This window comes from Podarcis liolepis (genome assembly GCF_965112155.1).
Source record: "Podarcis liolepis genome assembly, chromosome: 14".
In the NCBI taxonomy this organism is placed as follows: domain Eukaryota; kingdom Metazoa; phylum Chordata; class Lepidosauria; order Squamata; family Lacertidae; genus Podarcis; species Podarcis liolepis.
In genome coordinates, this window is record NC_139569.1 from 18,848,807 (window position 1) to 18,870,044 (window position 21,238).

Here is a 21,238-nt window from a genome sequence, read left to right on the forward strand (position 1 = left end):
GCGTTCTCTCCCCCCCTCCCCCCCCGCGAGGGTCGCGCGCTCAGACTGACCGTTGCTGAGGGACGCCCCGGCGGCGGCGGCTTCAACGACTGTTTGCTGGCTGGGCGGCAGGCTGACTGGTTTCCTTTCTCTCCCGTTCTCCTCAGCCCCGTCTCCGCACTACTCACCGCCACTACTACCACCTACCCCGCCTTGGGCGGCCGAGTAACTTTGACCCCCACCCTCCCGCCTCCCACCCCGCCCGGCTCTCTCCCGCCTCCTCAGGAAACCGTTTCCTTTTTCTCTTTCCTTTTTTTTTTTTAACCCCCCTCAGCTCCAAAGCGGAGGCAGTCAGCTATAACAACTCCCCCCCCCACGCTCCTCCTCCCAGAGTCCAGAAGCCGGCCCCTTACGCCGCTTCCGTAGCGTAGCGACTCACCGAGAAGCGAATAGCCCGCCCTGCGGAAACAGCGCCGAAAGCCGTCGTGAATACGAAGGTGAGGGACTACAAGCCCCAGAGGGCCTGGCGGGAGGCGGGAAAACGGATGTGGTAGCCCTCGGTGGTGAGGGAGGCTCGCTTCGGGAGTTGTGGTCCTGCAAAGGAGGGAGGTTTTTATTTTTACCTCAGTCAGGAAGGGGTTGAGAAAGAGCGCGTAGATGCTGATTAAAGGCGAAAGGCAGGCGAGCTGTTTTTGCGGTCGCTATGCCCTAACTGGAGTGTTACCCAGGCCTGGAAAGGAAACATAGGGTTTAGACTACAACTCCCAGGATCCACTGCGCCTCCCACCCAGCCTGGCAGCTGTGCGGCAGCGGCGGCTCACCTGGGGCTCAGCTGGTGGGCGGGGCTAAGCGTGATGCAAAGCTATGCGCTGCCCCAGGCAGCTCTCCCGTACCTTTTACGTGCGCTTTATGCGGTCTTCGGTAGCTGCAGCCGCCCATCGCCATCGGGAAATAAAAAGCACCCAAAAAGCTCATTGGAAAAAGCAGTGCCGGAACGACGACGCGTCAGTTGAAGCTGCTACTCGCACAGGCAACTTGTAAAAGCAAAACAATGGCAATAGGAATTGAGAACTAGGATCTGATTTTTCCCCACCTCAGCAATACCACTTTACATCCAAAGCTACGCACATCTAAGCAATAAATAATCAAGAGCCCACCCACAGTCAGAGGTGCAGTTTTTTATTTATTTAAAAGTACTTCTACAGCACTTAACTAAAAAAAAAAAAGCTTCAGCAGAGTAACCCTTGTTTCAATGACACTTTAACATACTGAAGCCAAGAACTTGAGGATTCAACCCTGAGCACAAGTACTCCAGACTACAAGATTTTGATGCTGGACCCAGTTGAAAAGTACAGTTTGAAAATACATTGACCTTGAAATCAAAGGAGTGCTCTCAGCTTCAATTACCTACAGTTTTCAATATCAAATGGAAAACACATAGTAGCTTCCTTTTCAGAAGCTAGCTGTTATCTACTGGCCATTTTAAGTATACCCATTAGCAATTTTGGGACACGGGTGGCACTGTGGGTAAAACCTCAGCGCCTAGGGCTTGCCAATCGCATGGTCGGCGGTTCGAATCCCTGCGGTGGGGTGAGCTCCCGTCTTTCGGTCCCAGCTCCTGCCCACCTAGCAGTTCGAAAGCATCCCTAAGTGCAAGTAAATAGGTACCGCTTTATAGCGGGAAGGTAAACAGCGTTTCCGTGTGCTGCGCTGGTGCCGGCTTGCCAGAGCAGCTTCGTCACGCTGGCCACGTGACCCAGAAGTGTCTCCGGACAGCGCTGGCCCCCGGCCTCTTAAGGGAGATGGGCGCACAACCCTAGAGTCGGACACGACTGGCCCGTACGGGCAGGGGTACCTTTACCTTTATTAGCAATTTGGCTCTTAAAAGCTTTTCTCTGACTATGGCAGTTCCAAGCAAGAACCTGGGCCTGCACAACTGAGGAAGTTAGCACAGATGTATGTGAAGTATCTTCATTAGAAATGGGCTATGGAGGTGTAAGGACTCTAGATATGTGTAATTTGTACACAAGTACAACAAGTATGTTTGTTTGTTTGTTTGTTTGGTCAGTCAACCTGAGAATAAAGCACTGGGCCCAGAAAGCAATAGTCAGCGTTAAGACCTCACATTCAGAATCTGCACACGAAATTTATGACAATGCAGTTCTAGAGTCTCCTTTCACCTCAGTTTACAGAACCAATCCCTATATTTCCATTTAGTCCCAAATACCTTTTGGGAGGAAATCAAAAGTATCATGGTTGCTCTTCTATGCCTTCATTCGCCTACAAAACAGAACATTTAGGAGTTCTCCCTTCCTCCAGAACCTTAACATGCACTCCTTGAGTTTTCCTCAACCTCCTCTCCCTATCTCTCCTGCCTTTATCTTTGCCTCCTCTCCATGCTCTTTATTTTCTCTGGTTTAAAGGAACATAAGCCTTATGTTCCCCCTTCAAGACACTTACCTTTTTCACAATTTAGGAGGGTTGAAACAGACTGCTTGTTTGGAGAACCATAGTATGTGTGGCTCAAGGGGATCTAAAAATACTTACCAACCCTACACAGCCTTTGCTTGGGAACAAAAATGACCCACAACTTGTTTTCATACAGGCAGGGCAGACTACACAACCATAATTAATGCATAAGGGCCATGAGAACCTTGGTAACCAATCTGATCTCTGAGCTCCCAGATCACCATGAGCACTTGAGAAGGTCTTTCTGTATTTTTCTCACACCATTTTCCCCTGTGGTATCCTGTCCTTTAAAGCAGTGTTTTTCAACCTTTTTTGGGCAAAGGCACACTTGTTTCATGAAAAAAATCACGAGGCACACCACCATTAGAAAATGTTAAAAAATTTAACTCTGTGCCTATATTGACTATATATAAAGTAATTCTCTTGAATAGGAATCAAATAAACACAAAGAAAGTATTTTATAATTACTTTATTATGAAATAGTAAGTAAACAGAAATATGAAAAATTATAAAATACTTTATCCAGTGCGCAACCTGGGCCTGTTTGGCTGAACACAAAGCTGATATTCTGGCTGGAATCGAACGTTGCGGATCCGCTGATCCCCGCTGAGCTGGCGGATGACAGCTCCGTCTCCGCACTGTGTGCGGAGAGGGAGATGTCAGAGCCCCGCTGCTCTCTATGGGGAATCTGATGAGAGCGGACCGCCTGTCCGATCCCATCCGATCTGATCCCCACCCAGGACGGATGGAAAATAGGGTGGACACAGTCCGGAGCCCGCCTAGTAGGCGAAAATTTGACATTTTTTTTAAAAAAATCTTTCAAATTTTTCAATTTTTCCCACGGCACACCAGGCAACATCTCGCGGCACACTAGTGTGCCGCAGAACAGTGGTTGAAAAACGCTGCTTTAAAGGATACCTGGTTTCTCTTGTCCTTCATCATGCCTAGGCAGAGAGGTCACATCTCCCCTCCCTTGGATTATAATAGTTAAGCTGCTGAAAACTTGTGGTTTTACAAAGAAAATGAACTGCTGTGGCAGTAATAAACACTTTGATAGCCACCATCTCCTTGCCATGGACACTTTCATTGCTTAATCCTTCATATGCCCAATAGCTGGGCTATGTGCAGCTCCTGGGATTGGCTGCTTGGAGCCCCTTGTCAGTCGGAGGCCACCTGGGTAAAGAGCACTTAAAAATGGGACACCAACATCCCTTTGTCCCTCCTCAGCCATCCAAGAAGATGCTAAGTTGCTCATGAGCAGACTATAAGCCTGCATGAGTAAAGTAATTGGGTAGGTGCATTTTAAATGTTTATTTTTTCAGTATGTTATTCTGCCTTTGTGCTTTTACTCTCGTAAGCCAAATTTTTAATAAACTCTCTTAAAATTGGCTGCTGGGGGCTTGGTGTATGTTTGAGCTCACCTCACTGTTCCCAAATCTCTTTGGTATTTGTGTCTAGGGAAAATATGAGGAAAGCAAGCTGTTCTGATGTTGATGTTACAATTGCTCCGTATGCATAAGTTCTCACACCCAGCACTTAAGCAAATAATAGATTACTCGTGTTTACGTGTCAGAATAATGCATAGGAGACATACACCCCCCCCCCCGATTTCTGTAAATTCTAGGGATTATACTAGCATAAAACATATGAATTCAAAATCTCAAGAAATACAGTCTTTTTAAAACCCTACTTTTATTTTTTTAACCACACAAAGGTATATTGCATGAAAGCATAGTAGACAATTATATAATGACATAACCTGATGGTTTCCTAAAGAGACAGTCAGAGCAAAATACACAGAGAATAAAAAGAGCTTAGAAGAACTATCAGGATATGCTTGGATGCTTACAAATGATTTTCTCTATCAACCAGGGAGTTCTGTGAAAAAACCTGCTTGCTACCTAAATTTCTCCTATATTTATATTAGTTTGTGGTAGTTTTGTATGTGATATCTTGCACAAAGCTTTTAGCTGCTCACAGTTGTATCAGAAAGCCTCAATCTTGATCAGGGAATTTTATGTTTCCAGTACCGTTCTTGTTTTAATCTCCAAAGTAAGATTGTCAAGGTGGGCAAAAGTTCAATCTGGTTTACAGTGACAGACCAACAACCAGGTAAAAGACCGTGAAAGGTTAAAAGAGGACAAAGGCATCTACTGGAATGATGTCCTTGAAGCTGCATTCCAGAGAAGAACAGGCACAGGTTGAGTGCTCCAGCATCACCCTAATCATTCATAGCCTTGAGCATCTGCTCCTGCCTCAAGGTCAGAGGAGGAGCTGGTGGTACTGGTACCTAATAGTTGGAGACATAAGCTAGTTCTGTTTCTAGTTAGGGAGGTAGTGGAAAAGGCAGTATCTGTAATCTTCCTCTGTCCCTCCCTCTCCCTCTGCATTCTACCTGACTTTCTGCCCTACCCCTTGTGGCCCAAACTCGGTCACTGGCATTTTAGGTTTGTTCCATTGTGTCTAGGCCTGCCAGATCCTTAGTACCCTCCCCTCTTATTATTTAGGAACAGCAGTTTCTCCTGCCTCTTTACAACTAATCAGTGCACATGGCACATGCAACATTGATGCAACCTGTAAAGTGGTACGAAAAGCAGGATTTGCCTCATCAGTAACATTGCGGACCCCCTTCCTAGAATATTCAGATAATGTTTACAAGAAAAATGTTTTAATTGTTTTACTTCAGGAGGTGTATGCCGGGGGGGAGGGGGAGAGAGAGATTGTTGGCAGCAGTGCTCCTACTTGTTTCCATTTTCCAAATCAATAAATGGAAAGGGCATGTGGATGACTGGCAGGCACTTGGCATATTTTTAAATGATGTTAAAATGTTATTGAATGTCATTACAATGAATTCAACATCTATTTTTAAGATATTAGATGCCTTGTATTAATTTTTTTACTGACTTGCTTTAACTTACAAGTCTTCCCACCCTGCTGATGAATCCTTAGCCCTCACCACTTCCCAACATTATTATCTCTGCTGGTTAGCTACCTCAAACAATGAACTGGAAAGACACTCAGCTAAGGCTTTAGATTGTTAATCACATTGATCAACCAGCTAAGCTAGCTCCAGCAGTTACCAAAGAGGCTGAGTTCACAGGTCTGTCGGAACAGGAAGGAGAAAAAGAAAAGCTGTTAGCTTCTTTCCTCTTCATCTATTACAGCAGTAGCATAAGAAAAGAAATATTACTGTCAGTTTTTTACTTGTAGCCCCACCCTTCCTCCTGGCCACACTCATTTGTCACCATTGCCATTTCCTGGTTATGCCTCTCATTTAAATAAACAAGATACATTGTCATCATAAATAGCAAAGCAGGCCTGTGGCCCTCCAGAGGTTGTTCATTTCCCGTCAGCTCTAACCACGATAGCCAATGATCTGGGATGATGGATGTTGTACCCATTCAACATATGGAGGGCTGGAGGTCCCCCATACCTATGATAAAGTACATACCTCAGAGGATGTACACTGGCCTTCACCAACCTGGGAGCATCTCTGTCCAAGAGCAGCCACAGCTGGAGTACCAGCTGTAACTAGTAAAGGGCACTCCTAACAAGTGAATCCATCTGAGCCACAAGTGGAAAAGATAGATCCAGGAGATGGAATTGGGTTAGGAAAGGATGCAGTGTAAAGTTAGAAGTAGGGTCTCCTGCAAATTCTCTCTCTCTCTCTCTCTCTCTCTCTCTGTGTGTGTGTGTGTGTGTGTGTGTGAGAGAGAGAGAGAGAGAGAGAGAGAGAGAGAGAGAGAGAGAAAGGAAGGAAGGAAGGAAGGAAGGAAGGAAGGAAGGAAGGAAGGAAGGAAGAAAGAAAGAAAGAAAGAAAGAAAGAAAGAAAGAAAGAAAGAAAGAGTTTAAATCAAGCAGTAATTCAAACTCTCCTCACAACATGCTGAGAAAAGCAGCCAAGGCCTTTTTGACATCTTCATTTCATAGCTTATGGTCTGGTACTTTCTCTTCCTGACTGTTGCACAACTTTGTGCTTGCACTCTGTACCTTGCCGCCTTCGCTCACCGTCATTAGTGGTGGTTTCACAATGCAGCACTGGTTTCTTCACCTAGCCCAGGGCAATCTTTCAGTGCTCTTTGACCCAGAGGTAATTAGATAAATATGACAATTAAACATTTGCACTGTGAATGCAGTTTAGGTGACAAGTGCAGTTGGAGGGTGGAAAAAATTAGTGACCTTTAACCCAAGGTGTGCAGTACTTCTCCCCAATCCATTTTTCCAAGCTGGAGGGTGTTGTTGGGCTTAGCATCAAGCCTCTACAACAAAAGCCCACCTAAGGAAATGGCCACCTCAGCTTCAGAGTAACTGGAGTCCTGCAGTCTGAGACAATTTTAATCAATAAGTGTTGTTTTTAAAATGCTAACCTTTCTATTTAATAAGGAAGAGAGTTTCCCCTGTGAATTTCATATAATATGATTTGGGGGCTGCATCCACTGCTAGTCCTACCCAGAGTAGATCCACTAAAAATAATGGTGATGGCTAACTTAGGTTATTAATTTCAACAGGTGTGCTCTGAGTAGAACCTCCTTGGATACAACACTCATTATTTATATAGTGCAATCCATGTGTATAGTGCAGGAAAATAGGTCTCTGCCTGGAGGAGCGTGCAGTCTAAAATTTATCACTCACTCGAACATATTTTGCTGCTCACTGGGGAAGAAACAGCAGTAGTTATGGACAGAAAGCCACAGACACTTTTGAAGCAGCCAGTGTGAAAAATTTGGTCACACAAATTTCCAAATGCTGCAATGCCCAAAATATCTGCTTCAGGAGGAGACACACTGGTTAGGCAGCTTTACAACAAACAGTGTTGCGTAAATATTATTGATGTGAACATTTTATTATGACCACAGCACTGGAGTTTCCTTGACACATCCAGTACAAGGAAGCCTGATCCCTTTCCTTGAAATCTCAGTCATCAAGTCACAGAAACTCATTCATCATTGCCCTTCCTTAGTCATCCACATCCTCCTCCATTTGTACCTTCCTGCTCTCAACCTAGAGAAGAACAGGAATGTGCAGCGATAAGGCATGACGGTGCCAGCATCCTCTCTCTCCACAATTCCTGGCTCAGTCATGCATTGATTCTATTTACTGTGTTTCACGCTTCCCACCTGGCCACTTCCCCAAAGAAATAAAACTTCAGGGGGCAGTTCTTACTGGGTCAGCTTCCTTCTTCAGAAGAAGTACCAAAACCTTGTAATATTTTTAAAGAACATCCTACTGTTTACATTTATTTAACTAAGCTGAGCACTAAGAAAAATAGCCAAGCATAGATAGTCTAAAGTGGAGAGAAGGAAAGAAGAGGTGATGTAAGGGTAGTGGAGAAGGCATTATTGGTGAAGCTAACAGGTTTTGGTTATGAGGGATGCAGGAGGATGAGGAGATGGCTTTGCGATCAAATTGTGATTTCAAGGCCATGAGACTTTTTTGTCCCATGCTGGGTTTGCAGCACTGCTTTTGGCATGTATGGTACCAGTGTTCAGGTTGGGAATGTATCCGAACAGCCATGACTCAGCAGTTTACCTTGGGATGGGAGAGAAGTTCAGTTCACTTTACATGTAAAGCAGAATCTGTCAAACTCACGCTTTCCAAAGCACAGCCATCCCTTGAAATTCATACATCTCTGAATTTTGTGATGCAGTTCTCCAACCAAAGGACCAAAAATCCATACCTTAGGGGAAAGTGAGCAGGCTCTTCTTATGTTCTTATTACAATGGAGCTTTTCTGATAATATGGAAGAAAATGTACAACTTGCAATTATTAAAGAGAAACTACCATTGATTGTTAGAAATGACATTCATCTTTCATGTTTTCTTTTCAATTCTGTTACAGTTAAACATAACAGAATCTAAATAGTCTATACAAGATGTGCCCTTGATTCTGAGCATTTTTAATACCAATAAAAACAAATTAAAATGTGGAGTTCAACCCCTTCCCCCATCCCATTTAGAAAAGAGTACTGGCCTCAGGTAGGCTGCATTCAGGAAAAACAAAATATGGTGTTCAAACTCTTTGGAATAGCATTAGTTGGATTTCTACCCTGTCTTTGAATCTAAAATGATCCCCAAGGGCCCCTTACATAGAATAAGAACACCTCTTCTAGATCAGGCAAAAGGCCTATCAAGTCAAACATATTGTTTCTCATAGGAGCAAACCAAATGCTATTCAGTTATTGGAAACTAACAAGCAGAACATCCTCCACAAATTCTTCTAATCTTTTAAAGCTGTATAAGTTCATGGCTACTACTGTTTTTTTGAGCACGTAGTTTAATAATGGGATTTGTAGCTGCATCTACCACTTCTCCATTTCGGGGGGGGGGCGGCTTTTCTCTATCTACTTTTGCCACACCATGCATAATTTAATATCATGTCTCTCCTTACTTTTCCCTCCCCAAGCTTAAAAAAGCCTCAAACACAGTAGCTTTTTCTTGTGGGGAAGTTGCTCCAGCCCACTAATTATTTGGGTAGTTCTTTTCTGCATCTTTTCCAGCCCTGCAATATCCTTTTTTGAGGTGAAGCAGCCAAGTATTCCACAGTGTGGTCACACCCCAGATTTGTATGAAGGTATTATGCTATTAGCAGCTTTATCTGAGATTCCTTTCCCAACTATCCTCTACAAGGAATACGCAGTTTTCACAGGAGCTGCATATTCGGTCAAAGTTTCCATAAATCTTCCTTATTATGAGTGTTCTGTTTAGTTGCCAACAAAAACCTAAAAAAAGAAATTTCCCATAAATCTATCTACAACAGTCTCAATATCTCATTCCTGTTTAGTCACTGCCAGCTCAGACCCTGTGTGTGTGTGTGTGTGTGTGTGTGTGTGTGTGTGTGTTTCCAGTGTGTCCCCAGTATGCATCACCTTAGGGAGATAAAATGAAATTTGGGGCTTCTTCCATCTACTCAGGCACATAGGCACTGCTTTGTGATCAATTTCCTCCTTTCCCCCAAAACCAGTCAATTCTCTTTAGGTTCTTGTGGCCATTCTTACCCCGTTCATCCCAGTTCACTCTGGCGACTGAGTTATGTGTCTCTGTTTGCATGCGCCTTAACTCCCACCCAGGTATGTACCCCTAAGTACAGTATACATCCTGTTATACATACATGACTTCTTATTAAATGCATGCATTTACAATATAGATTCAATTATTTCGTGCTGTCTACAGGCTCAGAAGAACTCCCATTGAGGTAGAACTCCTGTTCTGTGCCAAAATAAATATTTAAAATGGGTGTGTGCCACTGCCCCAGCATTGCTGCTGCTGTCAGTTAAGCTCCCCTACACTTAATAACGCATTCTATAACAGAACACTCTTTAGTTTGCTTAAGCAAAAAAAATAGCAGGTGGCGTTGAAAACAGGTCTCCTTCCACACCACATTGCTGGACCTCATCATTGTCCAGAATGTTTATCCATTTAATTTGAAACTTGCTACAATATAGTAACAACGTTAACAGGTTGTGAAAGTACCCTTATGGAGAAGTTGTAGTAAAGAGTGAAAAATCAGATTAGAAATTCAGCTTTATATGGTCTCGAATGCTGCTCACATTCTTTAGATATCTCCAGATCCAAACATTAATAAACCTATATTCAAACTTGTGAATTTCATAAGTTTAGATTTGTACATGAAACACAAGACTTGCTATATTTTTGAGTCATAAATGACTCCAAAAGGGTATACCATATATAAAGCTTTTTCCCCAACCAGTATCACTTCATATATTCTGCAATAAAATATGTCAATTGTTTTATAGTGTTTCAACACATTGCAACTTTTCAAAAATAAAAAGGGTTTCAAGAGTACAAAATGGAGTAGCTTTACCTACAGTATAGGAATTCGTAGTCCAAATATCACAGAATATGACTTTATGGTAAAAGGCATGTTTCCAGTACCTGTACAGAGTATCTTATTTCTAACCATTGGGACAAACCATATCTTTGCTGGGCATGTGCTGCTTATGGTTTTGCTTACTTTGGATACAAATGCCCGGCAAACAATTTCATGGAGTGCTCGTATCAGTTGCACTGGGGGCACGAGCACTTAAATGAGCTTAAGCCTTTCCAATCCCTCACTTATTTTAAATGAATAATTTACTGAGGGGAGAAGAGGGAGACATGATTACTTCCAAAGACCAGAATTAAAAAGGCAGCCTCGCAGCTCACCACCTTGTCATAGATTCACCCTCCTATCAACCCTCATTCTCAAGGCAGCTTCTTACATCTCATTTTCTCATAAACACCAGGTTTGCAAGTCACAGGGGAAATGCAAGCCCTAATGAAGAGCTGTGGACAGTGCCAGAGCAACCTGGAAAACAGACAGGACTTGGGGGCGGGGACCAATGGAAGCCAAGAAATCCAGGTCAGGAAAGAAAAGTCAGCCAGGCGATCCTTGCAGAATCAGCCGTCTGACCAAATTAATATCATGGAATTTTGCCAAAGGCTGAAGGGGAGATGGGACGTCTAACCACTGCCTTCAGTGAGCAAGCAGCAAAGGCTCCTGGTGTTCCACAGGTGGGTCGGTGATTTCACGCTGCTGACAATAAGAGCTGAAGCTTCTAAGCTGATCCCCAAACTTTTGAAAATCAAGATAAGAATGGCCTTCTGGCATCCATCTGTCATGAGACAACAGAAGAATGTGCCTTCAGGGATAAAGCCAAACCATTGGAGAGTTACAGTGCCTGCTGTGGCCGTAGTGACCGCTATGGGAGAGACCTGTTTCGGGGCAAATGAAGGCCTCTTGTTGTTCTGAGGCATGTATACCATGTTGTTTCTTCTCTTCGCTCCTGCCAGCTGTCATCCCTCCCCTGGTCATGGTCTTGCTGGGTATGTTAGACACAGGTGAACATAGACAGTGCCAAGCATGGTAAACAAGTATGCTTAACACAAAAGTTGAGCCAGAGTAAGACCCCACTCTGGTGTCCTGTTCCACGGGAGCTTGAAACTCACTGGAGAAGTGATCAGGGTAGACAAGAACAGGACCTTGGACAGCTCCAAGGTCCTGCTAAGGCAGCTCTAGGCAATGTTGCCTCATTTGTTTATTTAAAAAAAAAACCTGATTTGTTTATTTTCACCACATGGGTCTCAAAGCAGCTCACAACAATAAATATACAATATGCAGAATTTAAAACAAACCTGCAAAATTTAAAAAGTCAAGAATTTAAAATCTCTCTCTCTTTTTTAAAGTAAAACATCTGAGGACTCAAGAGGGCAAAGGACTCTTGAAATGTAAGTTTTGACCAGACACCTGAAACTCAGTAGGGCCGGTGCCTGTCTTCTTGTAGGAGAGGCTTCCATAGGCCCACAACACTGAATGTGTGATGTGACTTGGGTACGAGACATACTTCTGGCCCATAGGCAACCACTAATGGTGTTCAGGGATCGACCTGGGGTGTACAAAGTAAGACAGTCCTTAAATGACCCTAGGCCTAAGTTGTGCAGGGCTTTGCACACTAGTACCTTGAAACTGGCCCACTTGCAGACAGGAAGTCAGTTCAGTTCTTTTAACATCAGCCTTATGCAGGCTATCCAGACCTGGAGTGTGGTGGGCTCCCTGGAGAAGCCTGTCTATGTCTCTGAGTCAGAGGAAGATAATATGGTTGGTCTCAGCTGGAAGGGGCCCAAATAAGGTACGCCCAAGGAAATAGCCTGAACCTCATCTTATTCCTCTGCTCTACACATTGCAAGGAGCCAGGGTCATTGGTCATCTATCTCTTGCCCCATTCTGCAAGCAATGTTTAAGTAAATTCTTTTCTCTTCACTGTGAGAGCTTAAGAACATAAGCAGAGCCCTGCTGGATCAGGCCAGTGGCCCCTGTAGTCCAGCATCCTGTTCTCACAGTGGCTAAGCAGATGCCCATGGCAGGCCCACAACCAGGACCCAAGTACCACACCACTCTCCGCTCCTGTGGTTTCTGGTATTAAGATTAAAATGTATTTATCTGCATAGGCCTTTGCAAGCAAGCATGAGGGAACTGCTGCTTCGTTGCTGCTATGAACTAAGCATTTTGTTTATATGTTTGTGAGATTTTACTGTAGATCATTTCGGGTGATAGTAAGTTGCCTCGAGGGTCTGTCTTGGCAGACAGGCAGAGTAGAAATGCTTTAAATAAATAAGAACTAAAACAGGGATAGGACAATGTTTCAAGGGCAACCATGACTAAGAGGTTTCTTTATTTAAAAGTGAAGTAGTTTGCTCCACAGGGTCCAAAGACACAGAAGTAGAAGTCATTTTGGGAATTTGGAAAACCAACATGATGCAGTGCTTAGCGTGTCAGACTAGGACCTGGCAGTCATTAACAGTCATCAACGGGTTTACCACACCTATCAGCCAATCACCCACTCCCACCACCCTTCTGAGTAATACCCCTCCCCTCCCTCTCACTATATATAAAGGTCTGGTGGCTTCTGTTTCAGTGTATCTGAAGAAGTGTGCATGCACACGAAAGCTCATACCAAGAACAAACTTAGTTGGTCTCTAAGGTGCCCCAATATATGAAACGGGTGATAAGAAAAACCCTGCCAATTATAGACCCATTAGTTTGTTAGATGTAGCCTCTAAACTATATGCCAGGCTCCTTCTTGGGAGACTGGAAGAATGGGCAGATACAAAAAGGTGGTATCTGAAGTCCAGGCAGGTTTCCAAAGAGGGAAATCCACATTGGAGCAGTGCTTTGTGATGAACTTTCTGCTATGTAAATATGTCCATAATCTGAAGCAAAAATTATATGTCACTTTTATCGATCTAAGGTGCTTCAGCCTAACCTACCTCACAGGATTGCTGTGGAGATTAAATGAGAAGGGGGAGAACCACGTTGACCACCTTGAGCTCCTTGGATAAAGTGGGATATAAACAAACAAACAAATAATAAGAGATTCACAGTCAATCTATATAAAATGCTCAGTTCTTAAAACTGTCACAACCAAACAAGGCCCAGGAAGAGGCTATGCAAATAGGAGTAGTCTCAGTTTTCAGGTGTCCAAGGTCACTATGGTTAGGTGAGCATGTGTTATACTTTACAGAGGCTGTCCAGTTAAAGACGAAGTACCAAAAAGGGGGAGAACCAGGGAGGAGGAGGATTGAAGTTGCCCATCAGCCATGAGCACCTGGACAGCAGGTAAGGAGGCACACAGGTCACCTGCTGTTTGTCTTCTCCAGTACGGTAAGTAGTAGTCTCTTTCTGGATAATTAAATACAGTGATTTTTTCTAAATGTGCAACTGTAACATAAAATAGGACATGTTATGTTTGGCAATGCACAAGTGGCCACTCTCCATCAAGGGCAACTTGCTTTCTCCCATACAAAAGAATGGCTGCCACACACTTTGATAGGGAAAATGAAAGGCAGCACTAGGAGACAGTGGTAAGGTGCATGCAAAATTTACCTCCACCACCACCTCTTGCTGGCCCAGCACTTACTGTCAGCAACTCAACTAAGGAGTCCCCCCCCCCCCGCCTTCTCCCATACATTCTGCAGTGAGCTAGCACTCAAATTCCAGCAGCTCTTTGATGCCATCTAGTGGCAGAACAAGAAAAGTGTTATCAGCCTTGCATAATTGTCTATGAGGTTAATATCTTTTTTAACATGAGTTTTCAAATCACTTCCCGGAACTTATGTTAGGCCTCTGTTAATACCTTAGGGAAGTGTGCCTGTTGTGTGAATATGCTCAGTAATCGAGAAACCATCAAATATCCCCACCAAATGTACAAAATTCTCTACATGAAGAACTTGCTCATGTGTGTGTGTATATATATCTCAACATCTTGGCTTGAATGCAGATGAATGTATCAGAATGAATCACCCCGTGTAGCGATGTGTGTTTTATTATAATCACATACAAATGCACATGTGGCACTTCCAGGGGCATGTTTGACTAACAATGGCAGATAACCTCTGGTTAATATCCTGGGTGCAGCTTCCTGGGGCCAAATTCTGCAAAGCCCACATGAAGACTCACCCAAATAGCCTGATGCTCCCAGTCAACTCCCATTCCCATTACAGGTAGGCTGTGGCTCCTGTCTGCCTCTGCACCAGGAGTCGTCCCCCCCACCTCTTATTATTTCCATATTTCCCTGGTGCATTGCAACACAAAAGAGAACAAAAACTGACACAGAGAGAGACTGGTCTCCAGCAAAGAGACGGTAACAGCTTTTAATCAGACAAGAGTCAGTACACCCGTTAAGACAAATACTGTTCGCCTCTTTCTGGAAGTTCCTTCACATACCAGCAGGGAAGAACAGGTTTCCTCAGGAAATTAAAGCAGTGTGCAAGCCAGTGCTTCACTTTTGTTGGTTTATTATTATAATTTTCCCCCTCCTGTGACTATTTACATTACAGTACCTCTTTGTGATCAACCGGGAGGGCTGGGAGAGGAGTGTGTGTGTGTGTTATCGTGGGCATAGATGCCCAAGTCAAGAAAGGCAGATCTGCTTATTTATAGATTTGTACATTATACATATATATATGTGCGTGTGTGTGTGCATGTGTGTGTGTATACACAGATACATTGCTCTCTTTTTTTAAAAAATTGATCAGCCATCTATAAAAAATACCTAACTCTACAAGGTAGAAAAAGAAAAGCCTTCCTTCTCCAAGTATACACTGATTTACACCCAAGAGTCCACTGGAAATGTACAATACACGGATTCTTTCTCCAGATTTCAGGGGTGGCTGAGTGGGCACAGCAAGGGGATAAATGTGAAGGTGGGTGTTTGAGCTCAAAGAATCGCTGTCCAGGTGGAGAAGCAAACACTTCCACATTTTTTGTCCCTGTGTTCCTCACCCCCCCCCCACTTGATCTAGCGAGAAATTATAGAGCATGAATCCACTGATTATAATACAAAAGAATAGTTCCACATAATCTGGCCATGGTGCCACAATTCATCCTGGGAACCTGGTAAATGCAATTGAGCTCAATAGGAGCAAAACCCAGTGACCTTGGATTGGGGTGCTCACTTTGGTGCATTTTTGAATTAAAAAAAAACAAACAGAATAGGATTGTTGCTTTCCCTGTACATCAGGGGTTGAGAACAAGCACTTTATGCTTTCCAGGAAGAAGGAGATATGTCAGCTGTCACTGCCCACTTCTGCTCTCCATGAGAGCCAGTTGCTTAGATGGCTCAGGCAAGTATGTGGGGTACTGCTACATACCTTGTGCCTAAATGTGTGTGCTTTAAGAGAGGGCGGGGAGATCTAAGAGGGGGGGGGGAGAGAAGGCACCCAGAAAAAGCTCAGAACTCTCAGCTCCATCCCAGAACCAAACCTTCACTGGGAGTCCCAGGCACTGGCCAATCAGTGCCCCTTCTTAAGGGGTCCTGAATGTTATCTATGTACAAAGCAGCAGGATCCATCAACAACAGATTTACGCTCCACCTTCCCTGTTCCCTAGTTGTGCCATTAAAAAGAGAAACCCCCAAGCAAAACATGATTTAAAACCAACCCCCAGGGCCAGATTTTAAAATATATATATATATAAGAACACCTTAACCTTCTGGTTCTGTGGAGACAGCATACCTTTTAGGTATGGGAAAAACCAACCTTTTCCTATAAAATTTGGGATGGGGAGGTGGGCAACATACGTTTTTTCTTCCAATTGGGCTTAGAGAGAAGGAGAAAGGAAGAAGGAAAAGAGGATTAAGTTGCAACACATCCATCTCTCTCATCCTGTCCCAAAAGGTATGCAAAATGAAGCAAACAACCCAAAATCCTGCCAGCTTTAACCATTTTAGATTTGACTCTTGGTATGGATATGATGGCAAAGGCTTCATTTCTGGTTAATGGAACATTCTGTGCAGCAAGACATGGTTATGTCAGCAGCTGAACAGCTTGCTTCTCTGTCTGAAGTATCTTAAATCTCCTCTCTCCTCCTCCCGCAAAAACAAATAAATTCTTATGGAATAGAACAGTCACCATTCCTGTCTTAAAGTGACCAAACTGCTGCGAAAATAAAAGGATATGATAAAGGTGTGCAGTGAAGGTGAAGGGATGTGGCTGCTGCTGCTGCACCTGAGGGGAAGAATAGCTCTGCCTCCAGTGCTGAAGTATCATCAGCTGAGCGTCCCCCCTCCCCAGTGCCTCCAGCAGACCAACCACATCACCTGGTGGGCAGCTGGCCTGCAGAACAGCCATCAGCTGCGACTAGGTCTTCAAGCAGAGGGTGTCAGTAGGCAATTTTTTAAACTATAATGCCAGAAAGCCCCTCTCCCGTTTCCCCACCTGCCAGAACCTGTTCACTTCCCTGCAACCTCTGATAGGAAACAAGCCAGCTATGTTTTCTTTAAGGCAGCTTGCCAAACGAACGGGGTCAGGGATCACACAAACTACAAGCAAGCCCCCCTCCCTCAAATATTTTGCTGGGTGCAACAGGGGGATGCTTCTGCAAGCTAGAGAGACTAAAACTTTCAGACCAGGTAAGGGCCCTTTTCTCCCCTTCCACTGGTTCAATGATAAAAGTCATCCATGTGTCTTGTGGCCTTGACCCCTCTTGGAGGGCGCCCACAGCTTCAAGAAGGGAGATGCTGCAGAGTGCAACTGATGTGTCTCCCAGTGAGTTTTCAGGAAGGATGGGGTGGGCAAGGCAAGGGAGGGAGGGAGGGAGGGAGGCAGTGGAGAACTTCTCCTCTTCTTCATCTCCCCTGTGATGGCTGCTGTGGGGCAAGAGAGATTTGGACCTCTTTTCTCTCCCCTTGTGCAGGGCAGGGTTGTAAGCTTACAGGAAGAGGGTTTCAAGTTGCAGCCCAGCGCAGCAGGCTGCTGGTGTACGTTCCCATTCCCCCACCCCCTTTTCCCGCTGTGTTCTGCGCCTTGCATTTTTTCCCCTCCGGGTTTCCTTTTGCCCACCCCCACCCAACCCTTGCAAATCACAAGGGCTCAAAAACCCACTGGAGTCAGCGCAGCCAGGCTCAATAGCCGTCTCTCTCTCCCACAAGTCCACCAGGTTCCACCACCTAACCAATTTCATGACGTGAGGCTTCCCGCGCCTTCTTTGCAGAAGAGCCAAGACTTGCCAGCATCTCCTCAAGAGCAGCAAATGCACGGCACCCAAGTGTCACTCAGGACCGCAGTTCTCAGCCTCCTACTTGACCTCCAGGATGGATGGGTTGGTTTCCATGATGGCCACAATGATCCGGTCAATGTAGTCCTGGAGCCGGAAATTGATCTCTTCTTGTTTCTGAATCGCCTCCATTAGCTGCAGGGAGGAGGGAGAGAAGGGAAACATGTTACATGAAGGCTATTACTCTGAGTCGGCTAACTCTGGGCTGAACAGCTTGTCCAAAGGCACAGTACAATGATGATCTGCTGCACAGAGGGCCATAGTGCAGTGGTTCGACATCTGCTTTGCATGCAGAAGGTCCCAATCCCCAGCGTCTTCAGACAGGGCTGGGAGAGAATCCTGCCTGAAACCCTGGAGAGCCGTTGCCAGTCAATGTAGACACTACTTGGCTGGATGGACTGAGTATAAGGCAGCTTCCTATCTTTCTGTGCAGAAAAAAGCTCCCAGATACAAGAGCAGCAAACCGTTACCAATAGTCCTTCCTAATGGAATCTCTGTGGAATCAATCCAGAGCTTGTTCTTGCACCTTTGATGGAACATACCAATCACAAAGTAGCAGCTGCCATGTTCCATCTCCCTTCATGCTTCTCACTGTTTCCTTCAGTGGATTTTAAAGCTAGATGACATCTGAAGTTGTATGTTGTCTTAACTGACATCCCTTACAACTAAATATACAGAGTGAGGCCCACCTGCACCCCAATTCTGCATGGTTATTAGGGAAAGATTTTGAAATAAATCCCAGTGTAACTGCTTTATGTACCACTCTAACACTGCCTCTTCCAGAGAGAACTTACAGGACTGTTTACTGAACTGTTTTTTACTGATCAGCTTTCACTCACAAAATACAGCTTCTATATTTGCTGATTTAAGACCCCTCGGGGCAGCTTGCAACTCTTAAAATGCATCAATAAAACCATATTCAAAGAGAGAAATAATAATAAAAGCACAAAAAATGGCACAATCCCCACCCCCATATACCTATTTTGTCATTACAGTGGGTTGTAAGTGACAAGGAGAGTACTGCAGAAGGGTGGTCCACAAATTAAAATTTAAAGATTCTGGTCTAACTTCCATTTTCTCACTGGAATAAATACTTTTCAACTTCCTAAAGGTCAGAAACTTTTGTTTGTTTTTGAGGGGGGAAGAAATGCAGTTTCTGTCTCATCAGGATTCAGACCTGCCAAGTTCCATGTAGGCACAGCACTTCAGTGCAGCATCAACAGTGAAAACTCAGCATTATGCTGAGTTGGCTGTTGAATTTGATTATTTGTTCCGAATTAAAACAGCAGGGGGGTGGGGCTTGCATCTGGCAAACTGATAATTTATAATGTATTTACACTTGGATATGGGAAAAAGATTTAAGTCCTTAGTCTTCCTTAAAAAACCCAAAGTATTGAAAGGTTTGAGTTCTGACTGCAAAATTTTACCACCACACTTTTGATTTCCATTTCATATGAATTTAATTTCACCTTTACTGCTGACAGGAAAATGGTACCCAGAGTTTCCCGCAGACCCTCCCACAGTACCTCATCTCTGGAGACAGAGCTGATTTCTGCAGCTAGAGATTCAGAGAAGGAAGCAGAGAAGAGGTTCTTGGCGCCTTGAATACTGAGGTTTATGATCTGCCCATTCAGCTCATCATTCTGTTCCTTCAAGTTTCGGTTATCCTGTTGGCAAAAAGAAACCCAAAATGTTGCAACTGTTATCACTACCAGCTCCTTCCACTATGAACAAATGTGTGAAGCTGCCTTACTGCAGATGCCCACCATCTAGTTCAGAATTCTGACTGACAGTATTTATGATACACTTACATGTAGCCTTTGCAAACCTCACATCCATTTATGCCACAAATTGACAGCACACATAAATATCTTTCAAAACTAAAACATATGTGCCATGAGTTCTATCTAATGCTCAACATGCATTGCTTTGCTGGCGCAATGGGACTCTTTCTCTCCTCCCCTCATGCATCCCCCAACCCCCCAGAGCAGATTTTGATTACACATGGGGTGCTGTAGAAGAGGACAGGAAGAGAAAGCTGCACTGAGCACATGCAAGTCTGTTGCACTAGTGCATTGGATACGACCTCATAAACCTCAGCTGAATTAAAAATGATTATAAAAGAAATTCAGATGCATGGTCATAATTTCCTGGCAGCTGTGACAAATAATGCCACCATATAAGTAATATAAAACTGGTTCTCCAACAACAACCGTGCCCACAACATCCTGATGTGTTTCATCCAGGTAATATAAAATAATGCTTGACAAAAAATATTCCCTTGAGTCTGCAGAAAAAATAGCAAGCTATATCTTTAATGTAAATGCATTTTAAAATGCATTTTTGGTCCTGCAGCGGGATGCCTTATAAAGAAGCTGACCATCTAGATATGCTCTGCAGATATGTGGATGACATTACTTGGCACCTACAATCTGTAAAAGATCTGTAAATGGCAGAAGATCTAAGTTTAAGAATAATGTGCCATGGAATGATTATTTTAGCATACCGCTAGGAGAAGTGTATATGATTAATGAGTGCACAATTGTTCTGCTTAGCCAACATACCAAATCCTAAGGGCACAATAATGGTTTAAGGACCAAAGATTCAACAGTTTTGTTATAAACTTGCTCATTTATTTTGACCTCTCTCCACCAACATCTGACCTTTAGTTGTTCTAGCCAGCACATTTTTTTAGCATCCTCTTGCATTTAATTTGAACCAGTCTCTGAAATGCAGGGCCAGTAGAGCTATACTGAGACCCACAATGCTCTCTCCTCCCAGTGCCCAATTCAGATATAGCAAAGAAGTCTGTAAGGGAAGCTCAAGTACCTGCTTGAGCCGCCTGATCTCTTGTTCCAGTTCTGTCTCCCGTGTCCGGCTGTTGTATTCCTGGAGGCCTATGCTGCTGCTCCTGCCCCTTCGCTGTTCTGCTTCCAGCTTGAAGAGCTGCAGGTGCTCCAGCTGTTTCCTGAGGTCCTCAATCAACTGCAAGGCAAGGGAGGCAAACTAGATTAGTGGAGGACTATCACCAAAGAGCACTAACCCATACACACAAAGTGACTCTTTGCTGCAAGGGGGCTGGTGCACTAGGTGTGTAAGGCAAAAGGCACAAATGCCTCTGTACTGATAACAATGTAATACTTATTCAAAAAGGAGAGACAGACAGACAGACAGACAGACAGACAAACAGGAGGCCTTTGATAACCGTACACCCACCCTGAAATGAAGTCTTAAACATAATCCTATGATCTACAACTAGTTCCACCCAATACTGGAGATCAACAGCCAAGGGCAGGACTGATAAGGGCCAAGACTTTACGGCAGGGATGGGGAACCTGTAGCCCTCACTATGCTGCTGGGATTCTTAACTCCTATCAGCGCCAGCCAACACGTGCTGATGGGAGTTGTAGCCCAAAACATCTAGAGTTCACCAGGTTGGCAAAGCAATGCATTTTGCTAAACATAATGAAAAAAGACAAGGAAAAAGCCTGCTCCGGAGGGGATGGGGTGGATTTTTGTTTCTTTGTTCTTGTTCTTATCATGTATTTTGTGCTTTTATATTGTATTTTTATGTCGTGAACCGCCTCAAGATCTGTGGATGAAGGACGGTATACAAATTTAATAAACAATACAAATAATCTAGTCAGAAGATGAGTGAGATATATGGAGGTGGGGGTGAGGCAGGATAGCAGGGAGTGCCCCATGGTGCAGTCCCCCTCTGGAAGCCAGCAGGCTCTGCTCA

The 21,238-nt window shown here is 44.1% G+C and overlaps 2 protein-coding genes and 1 long non-coding RNA gene across 18 annotated transcripts in view; 1 reads left to right on the plus strand and 2 right to left on the minus strand.

The window, feature by feature from the left end:
* CAPN15 (calpain 15) overlaps positions 1-285 on the minus strand; it is a 102,254-nt gene extending 101,969 nt beyond the window's left edge. The window contains exon 1 of one of the 2 annotated variants that reach the window (XM_083473626.1): positions 51-285. The gene's annotated coding sequence lies outside the window, so the exon portion shown is untranslated. The remainder of the gene's footprint in view (positions 1-50) is intronic. The other variant, XM_083473624.1, reaches the window with a different exon arrangement.
* Positions 286-336: 51 nt separating this feature from the next.
* LOC310692720 lies at positions 337-21,138 on the plus strand. 2 transcript variants are annotated; one of them, XR_014518848.1, is made up of 4 exons: positions 337-476; positions 11,631-11,672; positions 13,466-13,560; positions 18,981-21,138. It is a non-coding gene; the product is annotated as an uncharacterized lncRNA (long non-coding RNA). The 2 variants fall into 2 exon arrangements; XR_014518849.1 differs by lacking the exon at positions 11,631-11,672 and adding an exon at positions 10,691-10,806 and having other exon boundaries at positions 342-476.
* The window catches only part of RAB11FIP3 (RAB11 family interacting protein 3), an 86,057-nt gene continuing 79,388 nt past the window's right edge, over positions 14,570-21,238 (minus strand). For 13 of the 14 annotated variants that reach the window (XM_083473650.1, XM_083473647.1, XM_083473651.1 and 10 more), the window contains 3 exons: positions 20,326-20,481; positions 19,023-19,163; positions 14,570-17,631 (listed from right to left, as the gene is read on the minus strand). In XM_083473650.1, coding sequence (XP_083329776.1) covers positions 17,518-17,631; positions 19,023-19,163; positions 20,326-20,481 — 411 coding nt within the window. In that variant the 3' untranslated portion in view covers positions 14,570-17,517. Of the gene's footprint in view, positions 17,632-18,633; positions 19,164-20,325; positions 20,482-21,238 lie in introns of those variants that run through there. The other variant, XM_083473640.1, reaches the window with a different exon arrangement.